Source organism: Mustela nigripes, chromosome 10 (assembly GCF_022355385.1).
Source record: "Mustela nigripes isolate SB6536 chromosome 10, MUSNIG.SB6536, whole genome shotgun sequence".
NCBI classification, from domain to species: Eukaryota; Metazoa; Chordata; class Mammalia; order Carnivora; family Mustelidae; genus Mustela; species Mustela nigripes.
In genome coordinates, this window is record NC_081566.1 from 27100168 (window position 1) to 27121111 (window position 20944).

Here is a 20944-nt window from a genome sequence, read left to right on the forward strand (position 1 = left end):
TAAAGATTTTATTTATTTATTTGACAGAGAGAGATCACAAGTAGACAGAGAGGCAGGCAGAGAGAGAGAGAGGAGGAAGCAGGCTCCCTGCTGAGCAGAGAGCCCGATGCGGGACTCGATCCCAGGACCCTGAGATCATGACCTGAGCCGAAGGCAGCGGCTTAACCCACTGAGCCACCCAGGCGCCCCAAGTATTAGCTTTATACCTTAAAAAGTTTGCTGCTTTTTAGGGGACATCAATTCTTTGTTGGGAGAAGAGGTGTCTGGGCTATATCTACAAAGATCATTGCATGAAAATGAGTGAAGCTGGCAGGGGTTGGTTACAGTAAACTAAACCCTATAGTTTGTTCCCAGTGAGTCTGCTAATTTCGCTTTCTGGCTTTTGGCATTTACAGGAATAGCCTGTATACTTTGAACGTTGAGATTAGGCTGGAGTGCTCTCTGTAAATTATGGAGGGAAGGGGAAGTTAAAACAGGCAGATGGAGTGGATTTTAAGGAGCAGAATTTTCATTAGATGTGGACATTACTTAAGTCTGATTTTTGTTTTATCTTAGGAGAGGGATCCCTACAGCCAGCCATTATATTAATAAGGTAATTGAGAGCTCTTTCTAAAGACTGTTTTTTTCCAAATAGAACCAATTTAAAGGACCCATCCTCCAGCCATTGACAAGTAGGATCTCATTCATTTTAACATTGACTCATACCAATGAGCCTTTTCATGGCTTACACAAAGACAAGAGGCATCCAGAGGGCATAGATAATGCAGCCCCCTTGATCCAAAAGTTTACTCCAGAGTAGTCTAAGAAAGCGAAGACCTCATTGCACAGGTGATAAGAATGACTTGTGTACACGGTGTCCAGTCTCCCACAAACATGAATCATGAATCGCCTTTAGTCATAACTGCCTATTCTGTGATACCAGGCAAGTAGTCTGGAATGGGATTTTCTAGCACTAACAAGCAACATAGGTTGAGATGACAAAGGCCTCTTATGGGCTGGGACCTCTTAAGACAAACTCGTCTGAGAGCCGACACTGCCCAACAAAGAGAGCACAGCTTGTAATTGTGTGTCTGGGATCCCTAGTCTGTTCAGCTGGCCATGAGTGTGCACCCCAGTACGTGCCCCCTCCAGATGGGGAAGACCACAGAGACCACAAAGCCGAGCTATTAGGACAGAACAAGAAGAAAGGATACCCCTTACCCAGTGTTGGTCTGTGCTGGTGTTTGTGTGCACATTAACTGCGGTAGCTAAGCCTTGGGTCTCTTGGAGCTGGTCTTGGAAGGGGGCGGGGGGGGGGGGTGCTTCAGGGTTGGGAACTGTGTTGTCTTACGTAGTATCTCATTGCATGGAAGTTTCTCGAGGTTGGCTGGTGACCTACTGTCAGTCTAACCCTTTCCTTGACCAACTTACCCCTAACACAGGCGTCTTTGAGTTAGATGGCAAGTGCTCTTCGTGCTCACACACTTGACCTGTGCCCACCAATTTTTTGCGGCTTTTTGGTCTTCAAGATCCCCGTTGTAAAGTTTTTTCCGGCGAGATAAACACAAAACCAGGCACAATGGGTGCAAGGCAAGATTTATTAAAAACGCTCTCCGGCAAAGTTTCAGGGCTCAGGAGAAGGGGAGCCAGGAAAGTTGCGCCAGGAGGAGGTGGGCACCCTCGGGCGAGGTTCCGCGACTCTGGAAAGCAGAGTGGCGGAAGTCGCGCCCAAGGCAGGGAGGAGGCGGCTTTTAAGGGGTCTTGGGGAAAGCTCAGGGGTCTTTGGGCAAGTTTCCCTTATTTGGATATCCCGCCGCTCATCGGGATCCCATTGGTCCACAGGAGCCCGGGGCGGGGGTCTCAGATTCTTGCTTGGGCCTTTGTTCTCCTGTCCGAGCTCAGGTCTTGTGGCGGGAACTTTCGCCATCTTTGGTAGCCCTTCCTGCCAGCCCAGCACCCGTTAGCTGTACCCTTAGGTACACAAACCAAGATAAACAAACATGTACCTCACCCCACCAGCACTAATGAAAACCTGTCGCTGCAGACTGGCCAACAGAAGAGCATGTGCCCCCATCTACTACTACTACATGTGCTACTGTGGTGCACTAAACGAGAGACTCTGTTTGGGGAGACTGCAGACAGGAAATGGGAAAAGAACTAAACCAGTAAACCCCAGTTAAGTGGGGAATGCAGACTGGAACTGGGGAAGGGATTCCAATGTGGGAAAATCAAGCAAGAAGAACAGGCACTCTGGACCCATTAACCCCAGACTGGAAAGCCAGTTAGAACAGTATCTCGAATGTAAGTGGTACAAAGCTGAAACCTAGGGGGTCTTAGCAGTGGCCCTTGGAAATGGTAAGAAGAACCAAACTCAAAAAGGTTCACGGGATGCCGTGCCTGTGTTTCTCATTGTCCCCGAATGCCATGAGAAATTCAATTCATAGCCCAGTGCTACAGCCACATCTGTTAAAAAAAAAAAACAAGATTTAACCAAGTATATTTGGAGATCCAGTTGGCTTTATTAAATGATTCAAGATCCGGCAGCAGCAAGTAGAAGTGAGCTCTAAGGATGCATACAAATGGGAAGTTCTTTTTGTTTTTGTTTTTTTAATAGGAAGGAGGGTGGGGCAAAAAAATCATTAGCTTTAAAAAAAAGGGTTGTTTTCAGTCAAGGTCACTTTCCAAGAGGTCTCACGCAGAAGGCCTCCAATTCCTTTGGGGGATTAGCCTGGTGGCACGAATTGGCACCCTTCAGAAAATTCCTGACTAATCAGTTAAGACTTTTTCTGGGGGAGGTTGAAACTGCGAGTAGATTAGGTATTAAGGTATCTTGTTTGAGGTCCCAGCCTGAGTGATGCCATGTTGGGCCTGTGGTTTTCTTTTTTACCAAGTAAACACGACTGTGGGAAACATACTGTCTTATTACTAGATATTTTGTACTAAGAAATATTAGGCCAGTGATAATTTCAAAATACCCTTTACTCCAGCAAGTCTGCTTCCAAGAATGTTCCTAGCTGATCTGTAGGAATGCATGTGAAATAATTTATGTAGGAGGTTACTCAGTGCAGCATTGTTTGTAATGATAAATGGTGAGGTGTGATCTAGATGTCTGCCAGGGGGACCCAGATTAAATAAATGATGCATCTGTGAGGAGGAAAAAATCATTTCCTTCTATTCTCTTAAGTTCCCGCTGGGGCCCCTGTAGCAAAAGACATGAATAGGAAAAAAACATACAAATGTGTAAATTTTACACGATACTTGAGCCTTTATAAGGAAGTGATAACCAAAGGGTTAAACCTGAGTATTTATGCTAGATCTGGTGAAGTGGGAAATTGTGGGGAAATGTGATAAGAGGAGTATGAGCTAAGTGTGGTAAACTCCGGGAACAGCAAGACCTGTTCTTTCGGATTTCTTTTGGTGTCCCTCCATCTTCAATGATGAGATTGCCCATCCCCCGCCCTAACCCCTATCAGGAATAGGGAGGGCACCTGTCATCTGAGGGTCTTAACACGTGCTTCAGGGGGAGGTCAGAAAGTCTTTCCTGCACCTGCTCTTTCTCACATACCTTGTGCTTCATGTTGTTAATAAGGTCAAGGTACCAAATTTGAGCCACCACACGTATTTTACAGGCCCTGGACCTTGTCAAGTCTACTGTATGGACAGTGGAATATGCAAACCTAAAGAAAATGGAGAAACTTTAACATATGAAAGAACTCCAAAATATATTGTTAAATGAGGAAAAAAGGGGAGGAGGGCATGAATTATGGGAGAGGGAGTATGTATGTGTATTTGTACAGACAAAGATCTATGGAAGGACACACAGGATCTAGTAATGGTGGATACCTTTGGAGGTAGAGGGGTGGTCATGAGGCAGGAAAGGGAGGAGGTGGGAGGGAATCTATACTTTTTTAAATTCTTTTTTGGTTTTTGAACCATATAACTATTAGCCTAAGTAAAGGTCAAACAGAATTATATTTAAAAATCTAAGAAAATTTTTCACTCTCTAACACACCTTATTGACATTATTAGTTACCACCATTTTGGATTAATGTACATTTGTAGAAGTTATTTGAGTTAAGTCTATTAGTTTAAGCTATTAAAGTGATCCAAAATTATTAGAAAAAAAACTCTTGGGTCATAAATAGTCAATAGAAGGTTCACAGGGTGAGAGAAACTGGCAGGGCCTGCGTCTGCTGATGCTTCTACCTTGTTCCTTATCTTTCAGATGGTTCCTTCATCACCTTCAGGCCAAGTTCGAGGTTATTATGTAGACTGGAAAATGTTGCGTGATGTGAAGAGACGAAAAATGGCTTATGAATATGCAGATGAGAGGCTGCGGATCAATTCACTCAGGAAGAATACCATTTTGCCAAAAGATCTTCAGGTGAGCTGATTGATGAGTCCCTGTCTACCCCAAGATCATTCTCAAATCAGAGCACCATTGATACTGTTGGGACTTAGTAACAATAAAATATCTGGAGAATATGATCAAAATCTCCTAGTCAACATAATTGAACACATTTGAAGTGATTTTGGTGAGTTTCAGCCTGAAGAGAACTATTCATTCCTAACTAGCCTTTTAACCGTTTCACTAGATGACACTTAAAAAGTATTGGTGTGGGGGGCACCTGGGTGGCTCAGTAGGTTAGGCCTCTGCCTTTGGCTCGGCTCAGGTCAAGATCTCAGTCCTGGGATCAGGCCCTGCGTCAGGCTCTTTGCTCTGCAGGGAGCCTGCTTCCCCCTCTCTCTGCCTGCCTCTCTGCCTGCTTGCGATCTCTCTATCAAATAAATAAAATCTTAAAAAAAAAAAGTACTGGTTCATGGTAGCCACACAAATTGAGCAATTATTTTGACCTAAGATCTCCCCCACTCCCTGACTTCTTCCTACTCTCTCAACTGTCAAAGCTTTGGGAGGCTCTGCTGACCCATGAAGCTGGCCACGTGCCTCGTAGGTGGCCTACATGGGTCCTCCCCCAGGGCAGTTCCGAGCCTGCCTCTCTGAACTCCTTTGCCCACTTCTCTGTGCTGAGGTGGCTTTCCATCTAGGTTTACTTTCTTGTACTCCTTAACTTGAGTAAGAGGATGTCAACCCTGTTTGACTTCTTGAAGCATAAGGTCCTGCACTTACCTGGTGACATAAAATACCTCCATTCAAGAGTCTTGTCGGGATGCTTGGGTGGTTAAGTCCGTTAAGCAACAGACTCCTGATTTCAACCCAGGCCGTGATCTCCGGGTCCTGGGATCCAGCCCTGCATCTCTGGCCTCTGTACGTAGCAGAGAGTCTGCTTCAGGGTTCTCTTCCTCTCCCTTCTCCTCTCCTCATCTCCCTCCCTCCCTCTTGCTCTCTCTCTCCAATAAATGAATAAGTCTTTAAAGAAACAAAGCATAAGAGTCTTACCAAGGAGTATAACTCAAACTCGGGACTACTGAAACTGTCAAAAGCTCAGAGTGAGATTAAAAAAAAACTACTTAAAGAAGCTGGCTGAATAATATACAGGCCATTCATTACTACAGATTTTTTAAAACTTTGTCTAGATTAGCCATCAGCAGAAAACTGATTGCCCTGAACCACTCTGTTAGAGCCTTTACCATACAGCATTAAGCTACTTGCCTATATTTAGGGAGTAGTAGGAGGTGGCCCCTGAGAATCAGCTTAAGGTGTCACAGAGGAATTACTGAAGAAGACCCCCAGAAGAAATGGCTCTGGTATGAGACCCAGCAGTAGCTTTTCAAAGACTCTGAGAGTTGTAGGAATTGATCCTGGCTCTGTGTTGCCTACCAAATAGCAAACAAATCAAACTTATGCCCCCAATTTAAGTGTTTTGGGGAACAAGGAGTGGTATATGTGTTTGTATATGGTAGGTACATGCGTACATCAGTAACTTAGAGCTCTTCTAGGACAGCCTCCAGGGAACTTCACTTGTAGCCTCGTGATTTCTCCTCTCCAGTCCTCTCTGCAGCGCTGTCTACTATTCACTGACTAGCTGTGTTGTTTATAATTCTTTAAGTATCTCATAGTGGGAGCACATGCATAAGCTTTTGGAGATTAGGAAATAATTCTTTTTTTAGATGTGCAACATATGTATTTTGATAATTCTCTTTGTTTAAGATTTTATTTATTTATTTGACAGATCACAAGTAGGCAGAGAGGCAGGCAGAGAGAGAGTTGGGGAAGCAGGCTACCTGCTGAGCAGTGAGCCCGATGTAGGGCTCAATCCCAGGACCCTGAGACACTTCACTGACTGAGCCATCCAGGTGTCCCATCTTTTTTTTTTTTTTAAGATTTTATTAATTTATTTGACAGACCATGAGAGAGAGAACACAAGCAGTGGGAGAGGGAGAAGCAGGCCTCCTGCAGAATAGGGAGCCCCATGTGGCGCTTGATCCCAGGACCCTGGGATCATGACCTGAGCCTAAGGCAGACACTTAACGACTGAGCTACCCAGGCACCCCCGTCCATCTTTTTTTGTTTTTTAATTAAGTGTATAGTTCACATGCACTGTTTGTTTCAGGGATACAACATAGTAATTCAGCAACTCTATACGAAAGGTTATGCTCACCACCAGTGTAGTTACCATATAACACTATTTACAATACATTGACTATATTCCTTATGCTGTACATTTCATCCCTGGGACTTATGCAGTCCATGACTGGAAGCCTGTACTTTCCACTTCCTTTCACCCCTTTTGCCAGGGTATCTACCTACTTGCTTTCTGGCAGTCACCAGTTTTCTGTTCTTATGGGTCAGTTTCTGCTATAGTTGTTTATTTGTTCATTTGTTTTGTTTTTTAGATTTCACCTATATGTGAAATCATAGGGATTTGTCTTTCTCTGATTTATTTCACTTAGTATAATAACTTCTGAGTCCATCTGTGTTGTCACAAATGGCAGGATCTAATTTTTTAAGGCTGAATAATATTCCGTTGTATATACACACCGCATCTTCTTTATCCATTCATCTATCATTGCACATTTGGGTTGCTTCCATATCTTGATTACTATAAATAATGCTGTGCTAGAATAGGGGCGCATGTATTCTTTGGAATTACTATTTTTGTTTACTTTGTGCAACTACCCACTTGAGGAATTACTGGATTTGTAGTATTTCTATTTTTCATTTTTTGAGGAAACTGTTTCCCTCAGTGGCTACACCAGTACACGTTCCCGTCAACAGTAGAGGAGGAGCCCATTTACTCTACATCCTTACCAACATTGGATTTTACCCACTCTGAAAGTTGTAAGCTGATAGACCTCATTGTGGTTTTGATTTTCATTTCCTTGATCTTGATGTTGAGCATCTTTTCATGTGTCTTTTGGCCATCTATATGTCTTCTTTGAAAAAATGTCTGTTTAATTCCTCTCCCTATTTCTTAATTGGATTATTTGGTTTTTTGATATTGAGTTGTTGAAGTTCTTTTTTTGTTTTTTTGGTTATTTTTTAAGATTTTATTTATTTACTTGACAGAGAGAGACACAGTGAGAGAGGGAACACAAGCAGGAGGAGTAGGAGAGGGAGAAGCAGGCTTCCCACTAAGCAGGGAGCCTGATGTGAAGCTCAGTCCCAGGACTCTGGGATCATTCCCTAAGCCAAAGACAGAAGCTCAATGACTGAGCCACCCAGGCACCCCAAGTTGTTTAAGTTCTTTATGTACTTTGGATATTAACCCTTTATCAGATGTATTGTTGGTAGACATCTTTCCCCATTCAGTAGGTTGCCTTTTTGTTTTGACGATGGTTTCCTTCCATCTGCAAAAGCTTTTTATTTTGCTGTAGTCCCGATAGTTTGTGTTTTTGTTTCCCTGGCCCGAGGAGATGTATCTAGAAAAATGTTGCTAGGCTGATATCCAAGATATTCTCTATGTTTTCTAGGAGTTAAATGGCTGCAGGTCTCACATTTAGGTCCTTAATCCATATTAAGTTTATTTTTCTGTATGGTATAAGTAAGTGGTCCAGTTTCATTCTTCTGCAGGTAGCTGTCCAGTTTTCCCAACACCATTTATTGGAAAGACTGTCTTTTCCTCATTGTACATTCATTCCTCTTTTGTCATAGATTAATTGACCATAAAAGCATGGATTTATTTCTGGACTTCCTATTCCATTGACCTGTTTTGTCTCTTTTTCTGCCAGTACCATACTTCTGATTATTATAGCTTTGTGGTATATCTTGAAATCTGGGATTGGGATACCTCCAGCTTTGTTGTTTCTCAGGATTGCTTTGGCTATTCGGGGCTTTCTATAGTTCCAGACAAATTTTTGTTCTAATTCTTTGAGAAATGGTGTTGGTATTTTGATAGGGATTGCACTGAATCTATAAATTACTTGGGGTAATGCGGACATTTTAATAATAATAATTCTTCCAATCCATGACCATGCAGTATCTTTCCAGTTTTTGTATTGTCTTCAATATCTTTCATCAGTGTCTTAACAGTTTTCAGAGTATAGATTTTTCACCTCCTTGGTTAAATTTGGCAAACATACTAAAGGTAGTAGATTATTCACTTATAAAGCCAATATGGAGGTTAAAACCTAAAAACTAAAGTAGAATAATCAATTTTATCTATGAAAATTTGTCTAAAGATACACAAAATAAGATATAAAATATGACATCATATACATAAAACATGGAGGGCAGGAATTTAGTGCTTTTAGTTCATACTTTAGCTACAGTCAATGTAATAAAGACTTAGACGCATAAGATGTTATATATAAGCCAGTAGTAACCACAAATGAAGTTAAAGTAGATACACAAAAAATAAAAAGTAATCCAAGCATAACACTAAATAAAATGTCAAACTCCAAGGGAAGAGAGCAAGAGAAGGAAAAAAAACAGACAAACACGATAAGGACACAATGAACAAACTGATAGTAAGTGCATATCTATCAGTAATCATTTAAATATGAAGGACTAAATGCTCTAATCAAAAGACATAGTGTGACTGAATGGATAAAAAGAAAGATCCAGCTACATGCTGCCAGGACACTCATCTTCAAGACCTAAAGATAGATACAAACTGAAAGTATGGGATAGAAAAACATATTGCATGCAAATAAAAATGAAAACCAAAAAAAAACAGGCTAGCAATACCTTAGGCATGTTTTCTGCACTCTGGGGATGGCAGAGGAAGAGGTAAACCAAGGTTTCATTTTGGAGATAGAAAGCATATCTGACTCAGCTGTGATTTTACCTAGCACTCCACAGGCCTGTGCCAGTCCACTGTCTCCCCATATAAGCAGTTCAGGAAGACAAGCTGTGAGTGCAACACTTAGAGAATGATTAAGGAAAGCTAGATCTTCATTTAATTCCTGTTGCAGTGTGGTAAGACGTCTTAAGTAAAGAATGAAGAAAATGATCAGATTTTTCAGAGATACCAGCATCTTCAACGGAAGGAAACTGGTATTTCAAAAAAATTTTAAACACACAGTGAATTTGAAGAAAGTACATACTTGAAAAATACCTTCAAGAATGTCCGTGCAGGGGCACCTGGGCAGCTCAGTTGATAAGAGCGTGCTGCTCTTGATCTCTCAGGGTTGTAAGTTTGAGCCCCATGTCACGTTTTAGAAATTACTTAAAAAGAAATCTTAAAAAAAAAAATCTGTGCATGTGAATCTAAATCACTTGGTACTAAGGCCTTCAGTGATCTACAGAGTGACTTTGTAAAAGAAGATCTTCCCAAACAAAGATTAAGAAAAAGCAAAATTGGTGAAGAGATTGAGGAGAAAAAAACACCTTTGGGGGCTAAAACTGGTCAAAATGTACAGATCAAAGACTGACCTGTCTCAGGCCACAATTGCTTTATGAGTTGTATCAGCTATGGCTGAGAAGAAACCCAGCCTTACTCAGTCGGTAGACCACTGTGGGTTAGATGATAAATTGTTATTCTATAGTAGAAACGAAGACTTTATGGGTATTTAATTCATAATTTTTTTCTCCAATGTTTCTGGGGATGATGACTCAAAAGATAATACATTTTAAAAGGAAGGTAGAGACCATTAGGGTTTAGAGAGAGAGATCTTGAACATCACTTTAGGGCACTCTGTTATATAGCTATAAAATAAAATGAAAATTTAGTATTTTGGATAAGTTTGGCAAAGAAAATTGGGCATTTTTTTTAAAATGTGAAAAGAAACTTAGATCACGCTTTAAAAAATAATTTGAGCATTTCTGAAAGTCAGGCTTTTGTTTTAAGTTTGTATTTATTTAAATAATCTTTATACCCAGTGTGGGACTCAAACTCATGACCTCGATATCCAGAGTTGTATGCTCCACTCACTGAGCCAGCCAGGTGCCCCTGGAAGTCAGTTATAATAGATTGTTTTGTTTATTATGGTTTAAAAAAAAAAAAAAAGCTTTATTTTAAATATTAAAAAATAGTGGTAAATGGGATGCCTGGGTGGCTCAGTTGGTTGGACGACTGCCTTCGGCTCAGGTCATGATCCCGGAATCGCGGATCGAATCCCACATCGGGCTCCCAGCTCCATGGGGAGTCTGCTTCTCCCTCTGACCTTCTCCTCGCTCATGCTCTCTCTCACTGTCTCTCTCTCTCAAATAAATAAATAAAATCTTTAAAAAAATTTTTTTTTTAAAAATAGTGGTAAATGTCTAAACCTAAAGTGGTCTAAATTTGGCCTCCTGTTTCCTTAGTTTATGAACCTTGTTTTGTAAGGTAGCAAGAAACAAGGGCATTAGATGATGATAAAGGAATTAGTCCACCCAGAGGATATATTAATTGAGACTATCTCTGTACCCAACATAGGACCACCTAAATACATAAAGCAAATAGTAATAGATATAAAGGGAGAGACTGGCAGTAAAACTAAATGGTAGGGAGCTTTAATACCCAATTTACCTCAGTGGGGACCATCCAGAAAGAAAATAAGGAAGCCATGGTTCTGAATGACACATTAGACCAGACAGACCTAGCATATATATTAAACATGCTATCCAAAAACAGCAGAATACACATTCCTTTCAAGTACACAGGGAACATCTCTAGGATAGATCACATGTAAGGTCATAAAACGAGTCTCAATAAATATAAGAGGACTGAAATCATATTAAACATCTTTTCTGGGGCGCCTGGGTGGCTCAGTGGGTTAAGCCGCTGCCTTTGGCTCAGGTCATGATCTCAGGGTCCTGGGATCGAGTCCCGCATCGGGCTCTCTGCTCGGCAGGGAGCCTGCTTCCCTCTCTCTCTCTCTCTCTCTCTCTGCCTGCCTATCCATCTACTTGTCATTTCTCTCTGTCAAATAAATAAATAAAATCTAAAAAAAAAAAAAAAAAAAAAAAAAAAAAAAAAAAAAAAAAAAAAAAACATCTTTTCTGACCATAGCAGTATGAAACTAGAAATCAGTTACAAGAACAAAATACAAACACTTGAAGAATAAACATGACATTAAACAATGAATGAATCCGGAAAAAATCAGAGAAAATTAAAAAATACATGGAGACAAATGAAAACGAACACAGTAAAGTTCAAAATCTTTAGGACACAGCAAAGGCATTTCCAAGAGGGAAGTTTAGAGTCATACAGGCCTACCCCCAAAACAAGAAAAATCTCAAACAACCTAACCTAACACTTAAAGGAGCTAGAAAAAGGACAAAATCTCAAAGCTAGTAGATGGAAGGAAATAATGAAGATCAGAACAGAAATAAATGAAGTAGACATGGGAAAAAAAATAGAAAAGATCAGTGATGAAGCTGAGTTCTTTGGAAAGATGAATAAAATTGACAAGCATTTAGCCAGACTTATCAAGAAAAAGTAAGGAATGAAATAAAAAAATGAAAGAGGAAATAACTGATATTACAGAAATAACAACGGATTACAAGAGAATATTTGAAAATTATATGCCAGCAAATTGGACAACCTAGAAAAAAAAAGGATGAATTCCTAGAACCTGCAATTCCCCACAGCAAATCAGGAAGAGAGAAAATTTGAACAGACCGAGTACTAGTAATGAAATTGAGCTGGTAATCAAAAAACTCCCAACAACACAATTCCAGGACCAGATGCCTTCACAGATACAGTCTATAAAACATTTAAAGAAGAATTAATATCTGTTCTTTTCAAACTATTCCAGTAAATAAAAGAGGAAGGGAAACTTCCAAAACTTCATTCTACATGGCCCCTGTTACCTGGTACAAAAACCAGACAGAAACACTGCAAAAAAAGAAAACCACAGGCCAAAATCTCTGATGAACATGGGGGGAAAAAATAAATAAATAAAAAGTAAGTTACTAAAAAAAATTAGCAAAGCAATGTCAGCAGTACATTAGAGGTTCATGTATCACAGTAAGAGGGATTTATTTCAGAGAATGTGGTTCACTTGTGGCAAATGAATCAACATGATATTCAGACTAACCGGAAAGGGTAAGAACCATATGATCATCTCAGTAGATGCATTTGACAAAATACAACAGCCATTCATGATAAACTTAACAAAGTGGATTTAGAGAGAACATACCTCAACATATGAAAAATCTACAGCTAGTGTCCTACTTGGTGGTGAAAAATTGAAAGCTTTTCCACCAAGTTTGGAAACAAGACTAGGCTGTCCACTTTCACTGCTTTTATTCGACATAGTACTGGAACTCTGAACTGCAGCAGTCACACAAGGGAAAAAAAGAAAAGTCCTCAAAATTGGTAAAAAAAGTAAAACTGTTTACTGTTCATAGGTGACTTGATACTATATAGAGAAAACCCGTGAGCACCTGGATGGCTCCAGGTTAAGCATCGAACTCTTGGTTTCAGCTCTAGTCATGATCTCAGGGTCATGAGATCGAGCCCAGTGTTGGTTTCTGTGCTAAGCCCAGGGTCTGCTTGAGAGAGTCCCTTTCTTCCTCTCCCCACCCCTCCTTCCTCCACTTACATGCAGTACATGTTCTCGCTCTCTCTCTAAAATAATAAATGGTAAAATAATAATAAAATCTGTAAAAAAGAAAACCCAAATGACTCCACCAAGGAACTGTTAACTGATAAATGATTTTAATAAAGATGCAAGATAAAAATATGGCATTCCTCTATAATAATGAAGTAGCAAAAAGAGAAATTAAGAAAACAATCCCATTTAGAGTTACACCAAAAAAAAATAAAGTACGGAGAAAATATTCTTTGAAACTTAATAGTTTGTGTTAAGTTAGTGGCTTTTGTATGCATTTTCTTGTTTAATTTATGCACTTTTCATATGTTAGAGTAATTACTGTGATTTCTCAGTCTAGCACAGGGTCAGTCATAATTGTCATATTTAAGTGAATATAATCACACACTAGTATGTACATAAACAAGAATAAAATCATTAACGCAGGCTTCTGTAGTAGTAATCTCTCTTTCCTCCATCTCAACCACTTTTCCCCTTACCAGATTCATTCTCTCTATTGCAAACAATCTTTTAAAAATGTAAATCTCATCCATTCTCTCATCTTTGCTTCTCCAGCAGTCAGAATCTTTACCATAGGTGTCAGGGCTCTGTTACCCTTCTCCAGCCTCCTCTTAAACCCATTTCCTCTTATTGATCTGCATCCCACAGGTTTCCCACAGGTTTCATGACTCAAAAATCATAAGAAAAATAATCTAGCTTTGTATCTTAAGGAACTAGAAAAAGAAGAGTAAACTAAGCCCAGGTTAGCAAAAGAAAGGGAGTAACAGGGCACCTGACTTTCTCAGTCGGTAGAATGTGCAGCTCTTGATCTCCAGGTCATAAACTCAAGCCTCACATTGGGGGTAGAGTTTACTGTTTAAAAAAAAAAGAAGAACAGGGGCGCCTGGGTGGCTCAGCGGGTTAAAGCCTCTGCCTTCAGCCCAGGTCATGATCCCAGGGTCCTGGGATCGAGCCCCGCATCGGGCTCTCTGCTCAGTGCAGAGCCTGCTTCTCTCTCTCTCTCTCTCTCTGCCTGCCTCTCTGCCTACTTGTGTTCTCTGTCAAATAAATAAATAAAATCTTTTTTAAAAAAAAATAAATAAATAAAAATTTAAAAAGAAGAAGAAAAAGAAATAAAAAGATTAAAGCAGAAGTAAATGAAATAGAAACCAGAAAACACTATGGATCAATGAAACTAAGAGCTGATGTTTTGAAAAGATAAAATCGACAAATCTTTAGCTAAACTGAGTTAAAAAGAGCAAGAACTCAAAATCAGAAATGAAAAAGGAAACATTACAACTGATATTACAGAAATACAAAGTATCGTAAGAAACTGATATGAACCAGGGCATGAACCAGGGCGCCTGGGTAGCTCAGTTGGTTGAGCATCTGCCTTTAGTTCAGGTCATGATCCCGGGTCTGTGATTGAGCCCTGCATCGGGCTCCCTGGTAAGCAGGGAGTGTGCTTTTCCCTCTCCCTCTGCCACTGCCCCTGCTAGTACTCTTTTGCTCTCTGTCAAATAAATAAATAAAATCTTTAAAAAAAAAAAAAAAGAAAGAAACTTTCCTTTGAAAGTTTGAGCAATTATATGCCAACAAATTGGATAACCTAGAAGAAATAGATAAATTCTTAGAAATATACCTCCTAATAAGACTAAATGGAGAAGAAATAGAAAATCTGAACTGACCAATAATAATAACACTATTGAATTAGTAATCAGAAACATTTCAAAAAAGCCCAGTGCCATGTGGCTTCCTGAGCAAATTCTATCAAACATTTAAAGGTGAATTAATACCAGGGTGCCTGGGTGGCACAATTGATTAAGTGCCTGAATCTTATTTCCGGCTTGGGTCATGATTTCAGAGTTGTGAGATCAACTCCTGCCTCAGGCTCCTCATTGGGTGTGGAGCCTGCTTGGGATTCTCCCCTTCTCCTTCTGCCCCTCCCCCTTCTCCTAAAATTTAAAAAAAAAAAAAAAATTTTTTTAAATAAAAAGGTGGATTTAATACCAATATTTCTCAAACTCTTCCCAAAACTTGAAGTCAAGGGACCACTTCCAAATTTATTTTATCAAGCCAGCATAACCCGGTTACCAAACCCAGATAAGAACACTATAAGGAAAAAAACTACAGGGGTGCCTAGGTGGCTCATTTGGTTAAGCTTTTGTGGATAAACAAGTTTAAAAAAAAAAAAAAAGGTAAAACTGTCTTTGTTTGCAGATGTGATCTTTTATAAGGAAAAACCTAAAGATTGCACCAAATACTGCTAGAACTGATAAATGAATTCAGTAAAGTGGAATGATATGAAAATCAGTTGTGTTTGTGTAGACTAAAAGCAAAATACCTGAAAAAGAAATAACACAATCATATGTACAATAGCATCAAAATCAGTAGAATACGTAGGAATAAACTTCAGGAAGGGAGAGATCTGTATGCTGGAAACTATAAGGTATTGATGAGAGAAATTGAAGAAGACATAAATGAAAAGATATGCTGTATTCATGGATCAGAAGAATTAATATTGTTAAAAAGTCCATACTTGGGGCAGTTGGGTAGTTTTCGGTTTAGTGTCTGACTTGATTTCAGCTCAGGTCATGAATAGGAGATCGAGCCCCATGTCGGTCTCCTTGCTCTGTGGGGAGTCTCTTTGGCCTTCTCTCTTGCCATCTCCCTCTACCCCTCTGCCCCTCAAATAAATAAGCCTTGAAAAGAAAAGGAAATGTCCATACTACACAAAGTCATCTATAGGCTTTTTGTAATCCCTATCAAAATTTCAAAGGCATTTTTCACAAAAGTAAAAAAAAAAAAAGAAAGAAATCCTAAAATTCATAGGAATCACAGAAGAACCCTGAATAGCCAAAGCAGTCCTGAGAAAGAACAAAACTGGAGGCAACACACTTCCTAATTTAAATTGTTATAGGGGCTCCTGGCTGGCCCAGTCAGTGGAGCTTGCAGTCTCACAACTCAGGGTTGTGAGTTCCAAGCCCCACACTGGGTGTTGAGATTACTTAAAAATAAAATCTTAAACCACTTTATTACAAAGTTGTAATATTCAAGATAGTATGATACTGTGTAAAAAACAGACACCTAGAACAATGGAAGAGAACCAAGAGCCCAGGAATAAACCTACTCATATGGGTTCAACAAATATTCAACAAGGGAACCCAAACTACTCAGTGGAGAGAAAATAGCTGCTTTAATAAATGGTGTTGGGGCCACTGGATGTTCACATGCAAAAGAATGGAATTGAACTCCTATCTTACACCACTCACAATAATTCACTCAAAATGTGTGAAAACTTAAAAGGAAAACCTGAAACTAAATCTTCTACAAGAAAACACAAGAGAAAAGCTCCTTGACATTAGTCTTGGCGGTGATTGTTAAGATAGGACACCAAAAGCACAAGCAAACAAAAATGAGTGGGACTACATAAAAGTAAATGCTTCTGCACGGCAAAGGACTTGATAAAGAGTTAATATCCAAAATATATAAGGAACTCCTATAGTTCAATAGCAAAAAAAAAAAAAGTAAGTTGAAAAATGAACAGAGAATCTGAGTAGACATTTTTCCAAAGACCTAAAAACGTCTGCTACAGGAACATGAAAAGATGCTCAGTATCACTTATGATCAGGGAAATGCAAATCAAAACCACAGTGCAATATCACCTCCTACCTGTTGGAATGACATTACCAAAAAGACAACGGATAAGTTTTGGTGAGGATGTGAAGAGAACCCTTCTGCCCTGTTGGTGGGAATGTAAATTGGTGCATTAATTATTGAAAACTGTATGAAGTTTCCTCAGATAGTTAAAAATAGAACTACCGTATGGCCCAGCAGTTCTATTTCTGAGTGTCTGAAGAAAATGAAACTAGTGATTCAGGAAGATATCTGCACCTCCATGTTCACAGCAGCATTATTTACAACAGCCAAGATAATGGAAGCAGCCTAAGTGTCAACGTTTTTCTAGTGATGTCTCCTCAGGCAAGGGAAACAAAAGCACAGATAAACTATTGGGACTAACACCCCCAATAAAAGCTTTTGCACGTCTAAGGAAACCATCAACAAAGTAAAAAGACATCCTACTGAAGAAGATATTTGCAAATGATAAGAGGTTAGTAGGCAAGATACATAAAGGATTTCTACAACTCAACACCAAAAACAAATAATCCAATTTAAAAATAGAGGGGAAAAAAAAGAGATTTGGCAGAGGACCTGAATAGACATTTTTCCAAAGAAGACTTCCAGATGGCCAACAGACACATGAAAAGATTCTCCACATCACTCATCATCCGGGAAATGCGAGCCAAAACTCCAAGGCGATTTGACCTCACACCCGTCTGAATGGTTAGAAGTAAAAAGAAATAACACGTATGAGCAAGGATGTGGATTAAAGGGAAACTTCATGTGTGTTGGTGGGGATATAAATTGGTCTAGGTACTGTGGAAGACAGTATGGAGGCTTCTCAAGTAAGTAAACATAGAACTATCGTATGATTCAGTAATTCCGCTACTGGGTATTTACCTGAGAACAAACCACTAATTCAAAGATACATGCACCCCAGTCTATACCGCAGCAGCATTTACAATAGCCAAGATACGGAAGCAACACAAGTGTCCATCAGTAGGAAAATAGATGGAGAAGATGGGAGAGTAGGTGTGAGCATACGCACAAGCAATGAGTATTTTTCAGTCATAGAAAGTGAGATCTTGCCATTTGCAGCAACATGGTTGGATCTAGAAAGTATTATAAGTGAAATAAGAGAAAAATGCCATAAGATTTCACATTCATGTGGAATCGTAAAAAACAAAACAAATACAGAAACAGACCCATAAATAGAAGAAACTGATGGTTGCCAGGATTGGAGAGGAGAGATGAGCATAAGCAGTGAAGGGGAATGGGAGGTACAGGCTTCCCTTAAGGAATGAATAAGTCATAGGGATGAAGGGTGAGGTGCAGGGATTATAGTCCGTGGTATTGTGACAGAGTTGTGTGGTGACAGGTGGTAGGTACACATGTGGAAGCACAGCATAATGTATAGACTTGTCAAGTCACTGCTGTAGACCTGAAATTAATGTAACCATATTTCAGCTGTACTTCAATAGAAAAAAGATTTTAAAAAAGTTATGTAGCTGCCCTATTCATAATAGCTCAAAACTGAGAACTGCCCAGATGCCCATCAGCTATAGAGTGGGTAAATGAATTAACGCTCTATCACCACCAGTGGGAACAAACGGATTAGGGCACACGCAGCCGTACGGAGGGGTCTCAAGCGTGTTACTGAATGAAAGAAACCAAAGAGAAATGAATAAAAAAGAATGGCATGATTAGATTTATATAAAACCTAAAGAAGGAGAACCCATCGGTGGCGTTTAGTAACCAGGAGAGCTGCTGACTAACAGTGCCTGTGTTCAGTGTCTACTACGAGCCACAGGACGGGGCTGGGGTGTTGACGATGTGTGTTTGCATTCCGGTTGCTTATTACAGAGCTGTTCTGTTAAAAGTGAGGGAGCTTCCCACATAACAGTTTATGGATTCTTGCATATCTGGGTTAAATTTCTTTTTTTTTTTTTTACAGACTTTATTTATTTGACAGAGATCACAAGTAGGCAGAGAGGCAGGCAGAGAGAGAGAGGAAGGGAAGCAGGCTCGCTGATGAGCAGAGAGCCAGATGCAAGCCTCGATCCCAGGACTCTGGGATCGTGACCTGAGCCGAAGCCAGAGGCTTTAAACCACTGAGCCACCCAGGTGCCCCTCTGGGTTAAACTTCTATAAATTTTTTAAAAATTATGTTAGGAGCATGCCAGACATTTCTGTCACTTGTCTATTTGTGTGTACCCAGATGTTAAGGTTCACGACTGTGTCTAAGGTTTTTTGGGGAAACTGAGTGCATTAGTGGCTCTAGCCCTGTGTTCCCTTATTCTGAGCGTTGACTGAAGCATATAGAATAACTGTGCACATGTGATCGGTGTAATAATATTGTGACTTCCCTTAGGACGTGGCCGATGGAGAAATTGCTGCCCTTCCCCGGGATAGCTGTCCTGTTAGAATCCGAAATCGGTGTGTGATGACGTCCCGTCCACGTGGCGTAAAGCGGCGCTGGAGGCTTAGTCGTATTGTTTTCCGTCACTTAGCAGACCACGGGCAGCTGTCGGGGGTCCAGCGAGCAATATGGTGACCCGCTCCAGAACCCACTGAGCAGGGAACCCAGTTCTGGCAAGAGGAGGCTTCTCTAGTAGATGAAAACCTAGTTTTATAGGGGTCCAGGATGGGAGTCTAGTCTACCTGATGCTGCCTATGGTTAAAGTACTTTTTAATTTTAAATGAAGAAATTTGGTGGATGTTTCATTTTGTCAGAATTCTGGCTATCTGCGGATTCTCTCTTCTCTTGGACTTAAAAATTAACCATACTGTTTCTATGCATAGAGAGTACAAGGAGTAGAGTAATAAAAAATAGTCTGTGAAAATATTTTCTGTATGCCTGCCTTTTCCTTCACACTTAATCTTTTAGCAACACATGAGGGTTCTTGTATTTTTTAGGGGCATTATTTCCTAAAGCAGAATTATCTCATAGTTAATGCAGCTCATGGACAAGTAGCTCATCGGGCAGTTTGTCAGATGGGCCGGCTTCCCTGAGCTGCACAGCACATTGTACCACTAGCTCGTTGTTACGGAAACGATGTGTTAGAAGGTGCAGCTGGTGTTCTTGGTTATCTAACTCGGCCTCTGCTTCTCTGCGTGATGGCTGGAAAGAGGCAGAAACACTCAGTGTTTTCTTGTTCCATCTTCAGCGGCCTTTGGAACAAAAGGTCTCTTAAAGCCTCCAGAGATGTATCCAAGCAGGAAAGTTTTGTTGGAATAGTATATATTTTCTTATTTCTGGTTTATCTATAACAAATGAATAAAGGTCGCAAAAGATTGTTTAGTAACTCAACAGTGATCAGCCCAGTGATAAAAATGCCCAGGGTGTGAGTATGGAAGCACCCCCTTAACATCTGGAATGTGTTCCTGGAGCTGAAATCTGGACTTCTATCAGGAGGCAAGGGATGAGGTTTTTGCAGAGGGATCCGGGGGATGGAGGCACGGAGGCATCAAAGAGCGTGACTGCAGCCCCTCTGTCGTATGAGAAACATGAAACACAAGACAAAGGCCGTATCCTGGAAGATACATTATGTGAAGGTAAGACTTCATTGAAATGCCAGCCATTAGGGGCGCGTGGGTGGCTCAGTGGGTTAAGCCTCTGCCTTCAGCTCAGTTCATGATCCCAGGGTCCTGGGATCGACCCACATCCAGCTCTCTGCTCAGCAGGAGTCTGCTTACCCCTCTTTCTGCTTGCCTGTCAACTTGTGATCTCCCTATCTGTCAAACAAATAAAATCTTAAAAAAAAAAAAATGTCAATGATTGGAGTTTTAAGCAGAGGAATGATCTCATCAGTCGCTTTCCAGATAACTGACAATGGCGTGGTAGATCTGGGCCACGAGCAGAAAAGCTCCCGGCAAGATAACCAGTTGGGAGGATGTTGCAGTCGTTCTGCAAAGCCAGGGCGTGAACAAAGGTAGTTGAGGCAGGCACAGGATAGGTTGTAAAAAGTCTTACATAGAAAATTGGGCAAGACTGAGAGGCTTGACTAGATTCAGGTTTAGATTTTTAGGTGTGGATTTTCCTGTGTGCTGTGTACTTTGCCATGCCATCAGAAGGCAGCTTTCTGGTGTCCTCCCACTGCTGGGTCCTGAATTCTGTTAACTTGATGAAGGATATTTGGTATTTCTTCATTTTCTGGCATAAGATAATGCAGGCTTACCTTGTATATTTTCTGCCTCACATTTTTTCAAGGGTCCCTGGTCCTTTTAGTATGAAATGTTTAGAGACCACATCTGAGCACTAAGAATGCTGCTGTTTGCTACTTAATTCTGAATTGTCATTGCCTTTAGGCCCTTTGGGGGGATGTTGCTAAGAAATATGCATTAAAAAAAAATAATGTAAGTTTGTATCAATTCTGTTATTTGTTAAGGTATAAACTCTTAATGACTCGAGTTATTCATTACCTTTATAATACATAAAAATTGCTTCAGCATACACTGATTTTACTCCTAAGTGATCAGTGTGTTA

The 20944-nt window shown here is 40.3% G+C and overlaps 1 protein-coding gene across 1 annotated transcript in view; it reads left to right on the forward strand.

Moving 5' to 3' along the window:
- MRPS14 (mitochondrial ribosomal protein S14) overlaps positions 1–19303 on the forward strand; it is a 29421-nt gene extending 10118 nt beyond the window's left edge. Inside the window, exons 2-3 of the mRNA XM_059412857.1 lie at positions 4205–4363; positions 18830–19303. Coding sequence (XP_059268840.1) covers positions 4205–4363; positions 18830–19012 — 342 coding nt within the window. The 3' untranslated portion in view covers positions 19013–19303. The remainder of the gene's footprint in view (positions 1–4204; positions 4364–18829) is intronic.
- The last annotated feature ends 1641 nt before the right edge of the window (positions 19304–20944 follow it).